Here is an 18,272-nt window from a genome sequence, read left to right as displayed (position 1 = left end):
GGTTCTGGCAATCGTCACTTAAATGACCGGGCCCTCAACCCGACCTCCCATGGTACGCACTTGAGAGGGATGGAATTTCCGTTTCCGAAAATTCCCACGTTCCCACGCACCATGGTCGCTACAGGTAGAAATTCGGATTTTGGAGTCTGAACAGACATAGATTGGACTTTTAAGAAACACAATTGACCACTTTTAAACTGCTCATTGCAATATTGAAGTGTCAGTTTCGAAAGGTTTTAGCCCTTGCAAGTTTCGTATACGTATATGGGTTTCTTCTATGTGTGTGTGGTTACACAGATTCATCATCGGCGACAAGGCGCCCCTCTTAAGGAAGGTATAGGACAATAAAGACCCTTAAATGCTACGCGGACCTGACATTTCTATCTCGTGCTGGGTAAAAGGACAGATGGTATCAGCTAATAAAGTTTTTTACTATTGCGATGCCACGTATGATTTTATCAAATTCTACTTTCACCATATTATTCCTTATAAAAATCCAAGTGAGTGGCGGGGGGGGGGGGATTTCACTCTCTAAATCTGTTCATTCGTCTATAAAAAATACATGTGAAATATTTTTGGCTAAACTATAAATATGCAAAGTTTCATCAAAATCGGTGATCAACAGTTGGGTGATGTTTCTTATTACTAGATGAACCATGAAAAAATATTTCATGCTTCTATTAACAATATATATTATACATACAATATCTGTTATTTTAATCTTAGGGAACGTCGGGTAGAAGAGAACATCTGCGCGGTGGGAAGTATTTCGAATGCGAATGCTCATTATGCAAAGATCCCTATGAAATGGGATCGTACATGAGCTGTATTCTATGTCCACAATGTAGACAAGGTTACATAGGAATTCAAAATCCGTTGGCAATAAATCCATACGAAAAAAGTATGAGATGGCAATGTAACAGATGTAGGAGAAGTATCGGAGGACGTCTTGTACGAACAACATTAAATATTAGCAGAACGTTAATCGAAGACACGGATGGCAGTGATGTCAAGGTATGTAACTTCTCACATTTCTGAACGTGAAAAGTATACTGAGTACCTAACCTTAATCTAGAGACGCAAACATTTGGAAATGTTTACTAATGAAGAAAAACACTGTATCATAAACACAATTGTCTACTACCTTTCCTGCCCTATCAGAATTACATTTCCTACTTCGTACATTTAGTTATCCATAAATTGGTATGATTCAATTTATTACTATTCTTTACGACTATACGATACAAATTTAAATAGCATTTATATTTTGTTCATTTACTTTTTAAAATTAGGAAATTTGATTAAACTTCGATTACGGGTCCCAGAAATTTTTTACGTGTTTTATATGATCCTGCAGATTTTGACGAAAAAATGTCAAAAATCTAAGTTTTAATGTTAGGAATTCGCTGATTCAAAAGTTATGCGTATAATAAGCAGAGTCGCTAGGTGGCACCACAAACAAGCGGTGATATGGATAACGTAGATTTTCAAGCGTAGTAGGGCCGGCCTGGCAGCCGCCAACTCCACCCCACACCTACGAACCTGATCCCGACTAACTTGAACTATACCTTCTCTTTGAGATCCTGTATATGATTCTGTATATGTTAATTACTATTCATTGACAACTTGTCCCAGAAAATACTAGGAAATCGAATAACCCCTCAATGATAGCCGCTCTACGTTATCGACATCACCGCGTGCTTGTGGTGGCACCTAGCGGCTTCGCTAATTAGACGACGCGCGACGCTGAGTACATAATATTATAGTTGCGCTCTTACCTGTCAGAAGCCCTTAAAATCGGTCATGTTTACACGCATGTAACTTTTGAATCCGTTAATTTCTAACATTAAAACTTTGACTTTTGACATTTTTTCGTCAACATCTATAGGATCATATAAAAAAAGTTAAAAATTTCTGGGTCCCGTAAGTGAAGTTTAGTCGAAAATTCTGTAACTCAGGCATGGGATTTAACTGCTTGATCCGAAGCTTTTTCAAAGGTTATGTCCCTTGACCCGGCCACTCATCTCGCTCCCTGTGACGATTCTAGTTTTCGAACCACCTCAGGCTTTTATCATATGAATTGCGCGTGGCACATTAGGCGGCTCTCGTATCGATAGATTTCCACATCACCCATACGGTTGTAGCGGCGCACGGTTGAAGACCGTTATAACCATTAGGACGGTCCGCTTGCAGATGTCAGGGATTAGGCCATGAAACCTTTCCTGGCATCTGCAAGTTCGGAAAAATAACTTTACTCTTCTATTGTTTTCACGTGCGTAGCAAACCTGACCGCCAGAAGTATCGCCAGCCGCGTACCACTACGGGACCGCCTGGCCACGAGGACAACGCGGTCAAGAAAAGTCCCAAAAAGTTTATAGACGCCCAACGGAGCGACAGGGACTTCCTTTCTCCCGCCGAACAGGGCGATGTTTTCAGAAATAGAAACTCCTCTCTGACGCCATCAGAAGAGCAGGTTCCACCCCCGTGCCTTCGGAAATGGCGTTACCTTTTTCCGAAGAAAGGTATAAATAATGGTCGTCCGAGCCAACGAGTAAGATACATGGACCCGATATACATCACCAGAGAAATAAAGTGCTACGCAGAAATTAACGCGCAATCTTTCATCGGTAACCTAAGACAGTTACAAGGTACTATTGTCGATGCGTTCGTTTTTGTCAGTTGCATGATAATTTCAAGCAAATGAATTTTGAAAATACATTTTTATTATATTGTTAAAATTTTACTGGCATTTAGCAAAACTAGATTTTCGCGTACGTTTGGTCCCGCTCCGGATGGCTGGACGTTGTTATTCGCACTGCAGACAATAGCGATGAATCGCAGAAAAAACGCATTGACAATAATACCTCATGGGTGATGTGGAAACCTATCGATACGAGAGTCGCCCTAATCCGCTACGCGCAGCTCATACGGTTCAGGCTTGAGGTGGCTCGAAAACTGGGACCGTCACGCAGAACAAGATGCGCGGTCGGGTCAAGAGAGCGTAGCCTTCGAACAAGCCTCGGATCGAGCAGATAAATTCCAAGTAGCGATCTTAAATCATAATTCCAAGATAAAATTAAGATATTTATTTATTGGTAAACTTGTCGAAGTGCTACCTCCTCTCCGATTTCAATGACCTTGAAATATGTTGTCAAGATCAACATTCCGAACAATACTTGTGTTCAAAGTTTTTGGCGGTTGGCTTTAGTTTACGAGATAATTGCAAAAAACTTTACTTGTAAATGCACGGATTAGGTCTGGGATAGGTCTGGATTAAACATCATCAAGCTGGGACCACCGGCAGCAACTTGATGGTAAACTAACTCCCTGAAGAACGGAGATAAAAAATCCCTGTCTACAATGGACATCCCAACGCGACACTTTTCAGTAAACTGTGGCAGGTGGTCAACAGGGCGCCACTGACCACCCCCCCCCCCCCCCTCAATCAAACGTCCGTTGCTGCTGAGCCTTTCAGGTGACATACCGTACCCCGAAAGTACACAATGAACGACCCCACATGCACACTCTCCTCCCGACGGGGTCTCACAAGGAGGCTTCGACGGGGCAGTTGTCACAGAAGAGATGAAAAAAAGGGGAGGGACAACATACCTGAGGAAGGTGTCGCCTTCAAGCAGGAATCGTAAGGGCTCCCTGGAAACGTCACGACCAGGATGGTGGTAACTTCCTGGAAACTCATCTCAGCAGAGGTAAGAAAGGAGACTCGGTGGTTTGAATGCTAGGAGAGGATCTCTCTCTCTCTCTCTCTCTCTCTCTCATATATATATATATAAATGAGTACCGATAGCCTTGTGCGACAGAGTAACAGTCTAGGCAATGGGGGCCTAGACTGTGCCTCTCCCTATTTTCCGCAGATACTCTCCGAAACAACCGTGTCCGGAGAGCACCTCCGTAAGGCGGTAGGTGAGCCTTCCCCGCCTCCCGCACCGTTCTCCCAGAATGGGCAGGAGGGCCCGGACAATAGGCCGGCCAGCGTCCCCGGACAGCATGGTTCAGGAACGGGCTATAACCTTAGTATTGTTATGTATTAGCCGAGTCTCCAAACTGTTTAATCTCTGCACAGAAGGGGTGTAATGTTTGCAGAATTGTCACTGCAACTGTCCCGAGGGAATCGGATTGCCCTACAAACACAACTACCACAGTTAGCCACCTAGATAGTACGGCCCGATCCCTGATGCCTGGTGTCACTTGAAACATCGGCCGAGTATGCGGTCCGCATACTTAAAAAATCTCGAATGATGCGACGAGGTCAGTAGATCCCTCGGAAACAGGCCGCCTTTTTACGAAGTAGAAAAGGGTTGTCTCAAAAGCCCTATTGTTGTCTTGCAGTGTCTTGCAGTCTATACGAGCATTTTAAGAAACTTAAACTAAACTTAAACTTAAGTGTGGATTAGGTCCCCAAACCTAACCCCAACCTTTTTTTTTAACGTGGTGGTAATCGCTCATTACGGATACTCCGCCGTCTCTGGGGAAGAGACGGGAATATGCGGGGCTCTCTCTGCTCTATACCCGCGAACTCCGGTAGTAGGGAGGTTGCCAGGACCTCGTATCCAACCATCTATCCCCAGGGGGAGTGATTCCCCCTTCCGCCCAACAACCTAGACTAATAGGACCTCGTGCGGGTCACGGACATCGTGTCCCCCCACCAGAGAGCCGTTCGGCTGAGCGCCACGAGTTCTAGCTCGTGACACCAGCGACCCCCGGAAACCTAACCCACAACATTTTTTTTTTACCAGGTGGTAATCGAAGTTAAGGATTCCCCACTACCCCAGGGGGAAAGCGATCAATTTTGCGGGAAGTTTTTTATGTCAATTTCCACCAAATCTTAGGTGTAGAATTCACGCTATGGTGGCCGTGACATATAATTTTGTGACACTCTGTACACAGTACCTAAACCAATCCTGAACCTTTTTTTTTTTGTTAAAGGGCGGTGGGGAAATGCATTTACGCATACCCAGCCTAAGATGACAGTCGGCCGGGGTAGTGTGGGACTCCACCTCAGCCGAGAAAGTGACGCCGAAGAAATACCCACTAAATCCCCACCGCCCGGGCAAAAGCCCTATCCTCCTCCGTACCGCATAGCGTCATTCAGAACTGTTCCTTAACTATACTCCACATGACGCCGTCGAAATATACCGTACCGTAAACTAAAGCCAGACGCCAGAAACTTTAAAGGGAAATGTTCTTCAGAATGATAACCTTGACAACATGTCTAAAGCTCATTGAAATCGGAGAGGAGGTAGCCATCGACAAGTTTACCGGTTTATTCAATAATATTATAAGTTACCTCAAAAATGGTAAAAAGTAATAAAATGGAATGGAAAGTATGTTATTCAATAAATCTATGAATAAATAACTTATACGACTAAAGGTACACGTATGAATATTGTACGATTACAGCAAGGAAAGTGAGTAAAACGAGCTGTTTGCGACGAAGGAAACTCCTTGAGAAAAACGTTTTGCATTCCCGTTTCATTGTATGATTCGTATTCGCGAGTGTACTCGTATATTTTTATCTATCGTGTTCGAACCCTGCCGCAATTCGAACTTTCGCGTTCCTAGTTACGTCATTGTAAACCTAAAGAGGGAGGGAATTCCCCTAGTGATACTTAATGTTGTTCTTAAATGAATAAACAAATATAATACTTTCTTTCCATTCTGCGTTATTTATAAATTAACAGTATTAGAAACTAAATTAAAGTTAATAATAATCAACATGTCCATTATAATTAACTTAAGTTAACATCCTACTTCAATGAAGTCTTCTGTAATACGTAATAAAAAAGATATGTGTTGAATTAATATTGTAAAACTGGTAGATCCAGGGTGAATTTATTTAGCAAATAAAACTGTAGTACAAAAAATAACACACAGCACTAAAATTTGTAGTACTGTCCCGCAATAAGGGAAATTATTCTGTCCGTTACTAGGGGACATTGAACTCGTCAAAGAACAAATTTTTTTATTAAAACCAATACATTCTATGCGCAGTATATGTAGAAAGATAATTTAAAAATGTACTTATCAAAAGATATAGTAACCCAACTCACATGACTTCTTACCAGAAAAATTAATCAATATAATAATTTTTAATTTGTATGCTGGTTTTTGTGAGACGCAACAAGATATAACTATTATCCAGAATCAGGTGCCGTCCGACACGCGGGGACTCCCTCTACTACAATTACGTAGAATCTATTATTTTAATTTCTTCAAAATAATATTTTACAGAGTTTGGAAACCCTAGCAACTAAACTGATTCGCTCGTTTCACCCGAATCATTTCGTAATGCTGTCCTTAAAACAGAAATTATTAGCTGCGTACAGAAAAGAAATGGCAACTCCAAATCCATCGAAGAAATGTATGCAAAGAATGTTAGAAACGTGCAAAGAAGTTTGCGATGTATTGGAAATAGTTGAGCCAGGGATATCTAGATTAAAAGGTAACTTTTACATTTTCTTTAGCGTCAGCTTATACCTACATACACACAGTAATGCGAATAAATCTACCTAGATTCACCAAAAGATCCAATATAACTAGAATTGCATTGTGCTGTAACCGGTGTGTTCACTGAATCGAAGAAAACATATCGAATGAACACTTTTTTATCACACAGTTCAAAATAACATTTTTATACAGGGTGTCACAAAAATGTTATACTTCCTTGAAAGAAATGATTTTCGAGGTCATTTGAAGTAAATTTTTCTGATACGAAAATGTTCTCCGCGGCTTTGTTAAGGAGTTATTAACGAAAAATACGGACCAATCAGAGTGCGGCTACAGCTGACGGATACCGTATATCGGAATGTTAATTAAATTGAAAAAAACAAAAGAAGTGCCATCAAGAGAAAGAAATGCTCTTTCTATTGGTTTTTTCCACAAGATTCCACAATGATTTTTTCGCTTTCTAGAGCCAGATAAAAATACCATTTTTGGTTCAATGTTGCACAACTCGAACAAAAAAAATCGCACTATGTTCGACAACCAGTTATTTTGCACTGGAAAGCAGGCGCTTTCAAATGATGTTAACGCGATTTATAAAACTAATGTATCCCACCCCATGTCATGTCAGGAAGTTGAACAAAATTTTTTGCAACTGTCAAAGTCTTCTTTATAACGCTATAACTGTGTTAAAAATCAACGTAGCTGAAAATTTGAAAAAGCATCTGAAAGTAGAAACTTGAAGTTTTCAAATAATTTTTTAACGATATCGATGCAACAATTTTTGTCAGAATTATGATTACTTGAAATTGACCCAATTTGTCAGGTACGTAAAGGTGATCCTTTAATTATTTTAGGAGTGTAGTCTGTGATGCTATTCATAGAACTTACAATTAACAAAAATTACTTGGAACCATTAATATCACTACTCTTATTCTCACTACTGTGTGTATACATATGCATAGTACATAACCACCTACCAAGGTATACGGTTGCACAGGACACAGAGTGGACTAATACCTTTGATCGCCTCGAATATTTCCGTTATTTGTAATAATATGAAAAAATTATTTATAAAACTTACATCGTATAGAAGGAAAAATGTCATCGAAATATTATCGAAATAATTTTCCATATGTACTTAGTGAGTACCTCTCACTATATTCAAATGGGGGACATCAATCCAAACATTTACCACTAGCTTCTAGATAGTAGGTACGTATTGAAAATTATTTCAATAATATCTTGTTAACTATTAGGTTTAGGACATACGAAGTTCAATACATTTTTACACAGAATTCGGTACTGAGTCGATTCACGATACAAGAAGTAGATCATTCCATATAAAGAAATCAAGATGACCTTGAACTCTCCGAAACGCCTTTACCCGTATAAAAAATGTTTGCATCACAATATTTCCTCCAGTATAACATACAAATTCTGTATAATATTGCGTTTTGGTCAAAGTTATTGGCCCACCCTCAATACTTTCTAAACTTAATGTAATTTTAATTCGTTTTCTTAGTTTCTTACAAGGCTATTGATACTTTAAAATTAAAAACTTTTAGCTATAATGTTGTACGAGATGCATTTGCCATTGATGCTGTTAGCAAACCGAGCATATGCGGCACGTGAAATTTCATTGGCAGAATTATCTTCTCGTCTCGAGGAAGCTGGAAGTCTCTTGAAGAGATCGCTTGGGATGCTTCTTTTAGAACCAGTAGATACCCCAGAGGGAAAATTAGCTAAACGAGCATTACATGAATTAAAAGCACTAAATCAGAATATAGCCGACGTTAAAATGATTACCGCAGTTGAAGACAAATGCTCACACGATAAAAGAAAATCATCGAAACATAAATCAAACACAAACAAATGAAATGTTCTATAGTGAAATGTTTGCTTGCACAAGAAAATTCGTTCCCCTAAACAGTAAGCATTTATTAGGACTGGAGTTTACCTCTTTTTAACCATTTGCACTCGGATGTCCCCTCCAAGGGGACATTGTGAGTCTAGAATCGATGACTCCGAGTGCAAAGGTTAATCCGTCAAAAAATATATTTTTTTTTTAATTTCTTGGAACGACACATCGAATTGTAAAAATGCGTTAATATATATAAGTGACGCTACTTCATAGATATCAAATGTGTATAAAAATAAAAAATTAGTTATACATATATGTATACGATATGTGTTCGATCCATCGCAGACAAAAGTACCGTGAGTCCTCGCATTTCCGGCCGTAACGCAAGCGAGGATGTTACAGCTGCACGGAACATGGCTCTTTCACCAAAAAAAAACACATGCGTAACAAAGAGCCCTTTTCCGATTTTTGTCCGTCCTTCGATTAATCACGAAGAATGCTAATCCTTGAGTTGCCGCACACGAGGCGCTTGAGGATTCGAGCTGATGGCATTGGAAAAGTGGCCAAAAGTCAATCCGTGCGACCCTCACTCCGTGTACCGTCCGCGAGGTACTTGAGGGTCCCGGATTCGGACACAGCGGGCCTTATGGCCCACTACACGCGGCGGCCAAGGGGTCGTAAATCCTCTTTAAACCAGAGACAGTAAACGCACGTTTTCCCAGCCCCTTGGTCTTCGTTACCGGACCTCGGCCAAGGGGCAATAAATTAGCTGCTAGCCACTTGGCTAGCACGGCGTACATGGGCCACTTAGGCCTTCGTCGCGCTGCTCCGGGGTCCCATAAATCGCGCATTTTGGGAACTCTCCCTTATTGACTTGAGGTGGGGACTTCCTCCTCCACCGGTGAGGGCTGTTTCAAAAGATCCTCCGCCCTCAAGTCAAATCAACGAATGGGGATGATTCTTCCCCCGAAAACGGGCCCATGGCCAAAAATCGCGTCACCACCGAGGTGACGAGTAAGGGTCGACACATACAAGACGGGTTTCACCGGGACCGGGAACGGGGCACGTTTTCCCTATGCCATACAGACTTGAGAGGCGCTCAAGATGCTCGCAACAAAGGCCCAGTGCCGCGCACCACGGGGGTTAGCTACCAGAACCCCAGCACCGTTTACTCCTCGCATACCCCTGAGGATCCTATGGTAGAGCCGACCGGGCCCGGCCCGGGGTTTCACGAAATATTCTTGCGAAGAATACTCAGCGATCCCGGTCGCCGTGGCGAAGGGAGAAAAACATTATAAATGTTGTATTATTTTAAAAACTACTTCACCGATGATGATGACCTATCAATCGAATCTCAATGGACTTTTCGATGTTTGAAAAATTGTTGGTTTTACAGACGCGTAAAAATACGTGTCACCCTTTTTTCATTATATTATAAGACTAGAACTGTCACACCGATGAAAATGAGTTTTTGGAAGCTTATAGCGAAAACATAAAACTGTTTACCGAAAATGTTGTCATTTGGAGAAAATGTTTTTTCACCATTTATTTGGCAATTATTTTAAACAAGTGCTATGTTTTCGTAGCAGGTACCTTTGTAAAAATTTGAAAAAAATTTGAGGCTATAGCCCCAAGAATCCTTCGAGATTCGATTGACAGGTCAAAAAGTAAATATCATAGTTCTTTTAATATAATAGTTACAGAGCAGTACTTCGATGATGCCTCTTTGAAATTTTGGTTTTTAATTTATGGAGCCTCCAAGGTTTCAATCAGGTAAAACCAGGTAAGGACGCGACGTTCGGCGATTCAGGTAGCCAATTGTAAGTGCACGACTGATCGACCGCTATTCTTCGACAGGTTTGGAAAAACCAATGTCCTCTGTGCTAATGATGGTATTTACCTTTCCTGTACACTCCGACTGCACAATACCCCAATAAAATACGGACCTCTTTTCCTGTTTTCTTTCTCCTTACTACGTGAAAGTTTCAATTTTAGGACAAACTCTGCCGACCCCCGCTTCAGAATGTTTAAAGAACATTATAAACGTTGTATTATTTTAAAAAATGAGGTTATAGCCCCAAGTGTCCCCTCTACAGACCTGTTTTTAAGTAAGTGGATACTTCAAAATTGACGAAATAAATTATTTCAAGTGAACCCGGGCCCGGGAGGCCATAGGCCTAACAGCCTCCCGGGCTCTGCTTCTACCGTGCGCCAACCGTGCTGCTAGGCTATGTATCGCGGTGCAGCGTTCACTTCAAATAATTTTAATTTCGTCAATTTTGAAGTGTCCGATTTTTTAAAAACAGGTCCGTGAAGTGAATTTCTCTAACAATTCATAATTGTATTAGATCATGTGGCAGTCGCATATGTACATGGTGTAAGGACAACAAGTACAGCTGCTCGGTTGCTGCTCGTAACCGCTCGTCTGCCGTCAAAAAGAAGGCAATGTCGCGGTGCAGCGTACACTTGAAACCATTTTAATTTCGCCATTTTTAAAGTGTCACCATTCTTGAGAAGCCCACCGTTAGGTATGCCTATCCCCACCACAGCTGCGCCCGTAGTCCCATTGTTTTGGCTTCGACGTAACCCGCTACATACTATGTGTGACCGCTGTAGCCAATATCTCGACTGTAGCCGAAAGCACGCGTGAAACGAGGCCTGTCCCTTGCACTCTGATCCAATCGGCCGCGCATTCGTACCTATGCTCTGTCCAACGAGACCAAGGCAGTGAAGCACCCAGCGTGCGTCCTTTGCTAATTGTCTTGTAAGGGTAACTTCAACTCTGTCGCACTCGAGCGCCTATGTTTACGTCTACTGTCTCGTCTCATTGGACAAGATATAGATACGCCATCGCATTCCTGCCAGGGAACCTTCCATCTAACCATGTTTAGGCTATCATGGACAAGAATTTAGGAGTTTTCCATATACATACATTTTTTCGCTAGCGACCCTTACTTCAGAATGTCTAAAGAATATCCAGCAATTTTATGAACCTAAAATAATGAATAGTACAATAAATAGTTTTGCGGCTCCGCGAATTACAAAACGAAATTTCAAAGAGAAAGATGAAGAAACGTAAAATGCAGCCATAATTATTCAAATTTTTTCACATTTTTTCACACTTGAACCAGTGGTAAAATTTGCAAAACAAAGATATTTCTAATATTTTTTAATTAAGAAATGACATTCACCAAGGAAGAAATAAATTATTTGAGAACAGCAGTCTTTTGTGATAACCCGGCTCAACCCCCGCCTCCCATTTTCTCTTGGACCACAACATACTTCAATGTCATCAAAATTCGAGACATAGTCCCCAAAAAATGATCGAATTCACATGGAATGATCCCCTTCCTAATGTGGATATTTCCTTAAAAAAAAAAAGTAACAACTATTCTCGTTTTTGCAATATATGTATGTATAATTTACATACAATACAAGGATGTATGATGTTTCACCAAGAGGTAGGAAGGTTTCCTATTTCCATGGTATTGTAAAGGGGAGATACCGATAGTTTACCTAAGGAACCGTGAAGGCCCTAAAAACATTTTTTTTGTGCCATGCACAGCAGGGAACTGTCAACGCGCTCCCGAAAGGCCTTCTGGAAATGGTCAAACGCTCGAGATAATGACCCAACCGGGGCTAGCAGAAATATAGTTTGGAACACTGAAGCCCCGTCAACTCAAACCCTACACCCTGGTTTCGAATCTAGCGGCCAAACGTCCCCGGTCCCGTCCCGGTCTTGTATGGGTCGACCCTAAGTGGGCCTCGGAGCAGAGCGGCAGAATCAGCAAAGTCGGCATCAGAACCATACATAAAGTATTCGAGTCCGTAATCGCTCTGTACTGTATCCACCGCTACTGTTCATTGAATCCAATAAATTAGTCACCCAAAGTTAGTTCGGCCGGTGACAGGGCATTTTGTTAAGTTTGCAATAAACTTTATTTACACAAACGCGCGCATAATTTCTTCGTGAAAACGAACACGCCCTTCTTTCCAATATGGGTATATAAGTACATATATGCCGTTGACATAATGATATGTTGTTTACCATTTTCAAATGTACATAAGGTAAATATGTCTGATATATAGTGTGACGTGGCAGAATTGCCGGCATCTCCCCTTACGGATAACGGAAGAACGGGTCACCCTCTGGACTTCCTCTTTGAAATTCCGTTTTTTAATTCGCGGAACCTCAAAAATTGCAAATATTTGGTACTTAGAACTGTTATAAAAATATATTAGGTTGGAGAGAAAGTTCTGTCGTATTTTAAAGAAAACATTTGAATCCACCTGACCACCAAAACATTTGAATCCTGTTACCGCCCACTACTACGCGATTGTAGGGGATGGCAAGACGCTATTTCGTATGGGTTCAAATTGGTGACATTGTGTTGATGCGAAGCTGAGAAGAAAGTTCCCCCCGGTAGGACTGCGGTGACTTATCTAGATACGAATGCGCGGCCGATTGGTTCAGAGTGGAAGAGGCAGGCCTCGTTTCACACGCATTTTCGGTTGTATTCGAAATATTGGCTACAGCGATCACACATACTATGTAGCATATGACGTTCGACGTCAAAACATTGGGCCTACGGGAGCGGCTGAAGTGGGGATAGGTTTATTAGCATAGTAATAAATTGTTATTTTATTTGTTATAACGTTTAAATTCCTTAACAACGTATTCCCCATCTATTACCACGACGAACTCTGAAAAGTTCTAGTTAATAACTTTTTAAATAAATACAGCATGTTCATTTTACCTTCGTGACGCCACGCCACACAGTGCGGACAAGTCGGCACATCGCACTACATTTTCATTTGACGATGCACGAAAATTTCCTTTAGCAGAATTGCATATTAGCAGGAAATTCATATTATTATTCATTTAAAAATCATTTAACAATTTTTTTTATGCATAAAAATAATTTTTTTTCAACTTATTAATTTTATTGTTAAATTTAATTTTTTGTGACTAATTACCATTACATATGCATTAGTAACCAAATTTAGATTTTTGTACAAAAATTTGGCCATCGAGGCACTCTCTAAAGTGCCAAAAATCGAAAAATATTATATTAACTGTAAATGAGTGTGCAATAATAATTCTGTGTAATGGAAAGTGCTTACCCAGGAATATGCATTCTTTATACATTTAATAAAGTAGATTTATTTTTTGTACAAATTTTCAACGGTGGTTTTATTTGTTAATTGCATATAAAACTTCAAACTAACATAAAACAAAAACGGCAAAATATATCCTGAGATTCATGCATATTCGGATACATTACTTATTATAGTTTAAGAATTTCATAGTTTTGTATGCGACTTTTTGCGACTCTCAATTTTATAAACTTTTTAAGAAATGTCCATACCTTTCCTTTAGGATCTATGTTGGAAAATTTGTTATTTTCTTTTTAAATATATTAGTTATATTGTTAAATATCATTTTCTGTGAATAATTAACAATAAGTATACATTTGTAAACAAATTTGGTTGTAAAAAATTTTGCAATTTGTTCGCCACAGGTATAGTGGGGAATTTACTGGCCGCTACATACATATGATTCATTTATTATTAATTTTTTTCTAAACTTGGTAGTTTTTAAAAATAAATTTGTTACTTTTTAATAATAAATTTTTTTTTCTAAAATATTTTTTTTTTTGTTAAAATTATAGACTATATTGGTAAATATAATTGTCTCGTAAATATAATAGTTGACTATATTGGTAAATATAATAGTTTCGTTTTTACAGATTTTTTGCCGCTTTTTGGCCATTTGGCACCATTGTGCACTGTGCCTTTGTTCCCAGTATCTCGAATCCTCTCAACTGGCTGTTCCGGACCCCAAAAAGACGTATAACCGGGGGAAAACCGCCAAGAGACGTCTTCACGGAGGGGAAGCCGCAACGATTTCGCATCGTACCTTCCTACGCGTTCCGACTGCAACGGAACAGGGAAAGATTAGGAAACGCAAGTAACATAAGAATCCGGGCGGAAACCCGCGTAGAAACGCGTCGTATAGAGAGCGAAGGCGAACTCGCTCGCTGCCGGGTTCAACGCGAGAAAAGTTTGTACGAGAGGAAAATCGCAGGCGTGCCGAGCATCTTCCGCAGCGAAATTGTACACTGCTATTACTACTTACTTTTACGTTTTAATTAAACACCTGAGAGCCGTAACCTTGTCTCAAACTTTGTTGTGAGAACGTTTCTCGCCGCGGGGAATGCCCCGCGCTATCCCACGTAGAATCCTGCGCCCGAACGCGAACTATCCAGGACTTGGCGTGGTTCTCGTCGATTCGACTTCACGGGATCGCAAGGAATCGTTTGTGCGACGCCCCCGGTTGTCTAGCGCCCGATTTGAAAGATTGAAGTCGAGTCCACGGGAAACAGTTTATTCCGGAGAGACCGCGTATCGCGCGGCCGAGCGCGGCCCGGCCTTAGAGCCTGTAAATACCCGGTGTCGCTAAAAAGTAAGCGACGTGACAAATACATGTTTGCTTTTCGCAACCATTTTTTTAGTGTATCTTTGCTTCGGCGTATTTGCCAGATAGTGTCTCTCCTATGAAGATGAATGAAAAAGACTCCTAATGTGGGATGAATGGTTCATTGTGCGTGCGTGCGTGCGGGCGACCGGATCATGTTGCGACGGTCCGGCGCCGGTATGTTTGGAAAACTCGAGTGACTGAGGAGGCGTGAATGAAAAGTGTTTAGGACTAAGTGATAGGAGAGTTTGTGTATTTCTAAGAATGAAAGCGACGGATGCAACAAACAGAGTGCAAGCGAGATGAATGCAAGGGAAGAGCGGAGAGAGTAGAGTTGCGACAGCCTTGCGAGAAAGAGTGTTAATCGTGTCAGCGTTATATATCGTTATTTCTTCTAAATATATTAGTATTCAGTAAAGTGTTTCGAAGAGATTAATCTCCCCATTTCCCAAGATTCCTACACTGATAATAATCCTACATTGATTATTTTATTCAAAAGTCGTAAAAATACACTGAATCTTTCATGCTTGCTCAGCTTAGTGTCCGAAAAAAGTCACAAATTATTACATAAAATTTGCGCTCATCAATTGGTCAATTTATTTGAAAATTATTTATTTTGTAATACATATATACTTATATAAACAATAAAATCTGTACTATTTGCGTTTAACAATAATTTATATTTTTATATTTTGTCTATAGCAAATAAAACTTGTGTAAGTGTTGTAGTAAGCAGACATTTTATTTACAATTTATTTAAAATTTATTATATGTTTTCACGTGCAAAAAATAGATACAAAATTTTTAAAATCTGAAAAAATTATATCCGTCCACTTGGGATTGAATCCGGGGTCTACCGTGTATAAAGCCTGGTACATTACCGCCATGTTTTTTTTTTAACATTTTTTATTTCATGACCAACGATTACAATTTTTAAGGTTATACAAAAATGTGTAAAAATATAAACGCTTTTGTTTTGTAGTATCTAGAGTCTTGCAGCTAATGTGCTTTAAACAGACTTGATTTCATTGCACTTAACATTATTGCGAGGTACGCTACCTTTTTTTGTTCTTTGGTATTTATTTTTGGTTTTTGGGTTTGTTTATTTAAGCGCCCAAAATGGTATTAATGGTCGGTGTAAAATGGCGCGTTCTTTGGGTTGGTTTACTTACATGCTAAGTTATGTTACTTAACCTAATTATGCGCGGATCTTATAATTAAATAGGAACTTAAGAGCTTAATAGCTAGTGGGTTAGTAATATTTACAGGATTGGGGGGGGGGGAGGTATGTACAGAGGGTTATGTTGTGATATGTACAGTATTTACAGTATTTATATGGTGTACTTTTGTGATTGTTTTTGAGCGCTCGCTTGAGGCGCTTTACAAAAATGACTTGTTTTTTTTTTATTTTTCGTCTGCTATTGTTATGACTCCGGGTTCGTGTAGAGTGAGGCGGGGGACAGAATTCGGGATGAACCACCAGTACTTTCCAACTGTAAATGGGGTATTGCGTTTGTCTTTGTCTGAAAGTTGTTGACAGTATTTGGTTGTGTTTTGTGGGTTTGGGATACATAATGGTATGTATGTGATGGCTTTTGTGTTGCTTGTCCTTTTGATGTGATAGATTAGTGGGATGTTGTTGGTGTCTGATATGAATCCGTTTTTGTCTAAAAAGGGGTATAGTTTGGGGGGAGTGTATCCTGTGTTTAGCGTGTTTAGGATATACTGGGGTTGTGAGTGGAGTTTTTCAATCAGGTTTTGTGTGTGTTGTGTTTCGAATGATCTGGCGAAAAAGTTTCTGCACAATTTTAGTATGTGGTTGTCGATTCGTGTGATGTTGGCTTTATTCAGGAGGGTGCTGTTTTTGTAGCTTTTTTAAAGTTTGATTCGGGAGTTTTGTGCATGTTTAGACATGTTCTAAGGCAATGTCTTTCAAAGATTCTTATGCTTTCCATTTTGTAGTTGGGAATGTTGTACCATATTGGGCAGGCGTATGTTATTATTGGTCTGATTAGTAGAAGGTAGCAGAGTAGTTTGATTCTATTGTTTAGATATTTGGAAAAGAAGAGTCTGGAGAGGCTTCGGAATAGGTTTTTTGCTTTGTTTAATTGTGTTTCTATGTGATTGTAGAATGTGAGGTTGGTGTCTAGTATTATGCCTAGGAACTTGACTGAGGTTTTGTGAGGTATGAGGGTGAGGGAGTTGCTGTTTTCTTTTAGTTGAAATTTTTTCCAGTTTCTGTTTGTGTCGGAACTTGTTTTTTTTTAACTTTGGACGGAATAGAATAGTTTCGCATTTGTCGGTGTTTATTTTTAATTTCCAGTTTATGAAATATGTGTTGATTTTTTCGAATAGGGATTGAAGTCTGTTTTGTATAGTTGAGGAGTTTCTATCTGTGCTGTATATGATGAGGTCGTCTGCGAAGGCTATTGCGTTTAGGGTGCTGTTGGTGTTGAGGGTAAATAGTTTTAGGAGCGAGGCTGTGTATATGTTGAATAGTAGTGGTGACGTTACTGTGCCTTGTTGTAAGCCGTTTGTGACTGTGAATGCTTTGTTGATCTGGCTTCACCTTCGTGAGTTATGAATTTTCTGTCGTATAGCATACTCCATATGATTTTTATCAGGTGAGCGGGGAAGTCGTGTTTGTGTAATTTGTATAATAGGCCATCTAGCCATACTGTGTCGAAGGCTTTTTCTAAGTCTATTAGGCATGCTCCTACGCAGTTGTGGTTGTTGAGGGCTTGGTATGTGTCTGCAGTGAATTTGTTTATAGCGTGTAGTGTAGATGTTTGGTTGCGGAATCCGAATTGGTAGGGAGATAGGATTTTTTGGTTGTGGAGTGTTCTAGGATGTGTTCATGGAGGATTTTTTCGAATATTTTGCTGATGTTTGGGAGTAGGCTGATTGGTCTGTAGTCGGCTGTGTTGTTACCGTTTTTATTTTTATTTTTAAGGGCTAGGGTTTTTGCGGTTTTCCACTTCATTGGGAAGTAACCGTTGTTGAGTGCATTGTTGAATAGTATGGTGTAGAGGAATATGTATTTACTTGGGAGTTTTTTAGTATTGTGTTTGGGATGTTGTCAAAACTGGAGGATTTCTTATTGTTTAGGTTTTTCAGTAAGCGTATGAGGTCGGCTTGTGATGTGAAGTAGTTTTTAATGTTGCTTTGTGATGGGTTGTATGCGGGTGAGTCAGTTGTGAAATTAGTGAGCGTTACGTGGTTGGTGGTCTCTTGGGTGAATTTGGTTTTTAGTGTAGTGATGTTTGACTGTATTATGCGTTCTAGGTGGGGGTTTCCCATTTCATTGTTTTGACTGTGGGTAATTTCAAAGTGTGCTCCTATTATGTTTAGTTTGTCTTTTGTATTTGTTATGTATAGGTTGTTATCTTTGTTTGCTTTGTAGTTTGCTAAGTCTATTTCGGCTTTGTTGAGTATCTGTGTGTTGTTTTTGTGAATTTTAAGGGTTTCAAT

General features: G+C 39.9%; 1 protein-coding gene across 4 annotated transcripts in view; it reads left to right on the top strand.

Moving 5' to 3' along the window:
- Nucleotides 1-8,703, top strand: part of LOC143360216 (SET domain-containing protein SmydA-8) — a 30,046-nt gene extending 21,343 nt beyond the window's left edge. The window contains exons 5-7 of one of the 4 annotated variants that reach the window (XM_076798873.1): nt 727-1,014; nt 6,250-6,460; nt 8,028-8,703. In XM_076798873.1, the coding sequence (XP_076654988.1) occupies nt 727-1,014; nt 6,250-6,460; nt 8,028-8,338 (810 nt within the window). In that variant the 3' untranslated portion in view covers nt 8,339-8,703. Of the gene's footprint in view, nt 1-726; nt 1,015-6,249; nt 6,461-6,531; nt 7,301-8,027 lie in introns of those variants that run through there. The other 3 variants (XM_076798871.1, XM_076798872.1, XM_076798874.1) reach the window with 3 other exon arrangements.
- Nucleotides 8,704-18,272: the final 9,569 nt, after the last annotated feature.

Source organism: Halictus rubicundus, chromosome 13 (genome assembly GCF_050948215.1).
Source record: "Halictus rubicundus isolate RS-2024b chromosome 13, iyHalRubi1_principal, whole genome shotgun sequence".
Lineage (NCBI taxonomy): Eukaryota > Metazoa > Arthropoda > Insecta > Hymenoptera > Halictidae > Halictus > Halictus rubicundus.
The sequence above is the reverse complement of the archived record's forward strand: the minus strand, read 5'-3'. Positions and strand labels throughout refer to the sequence as shown.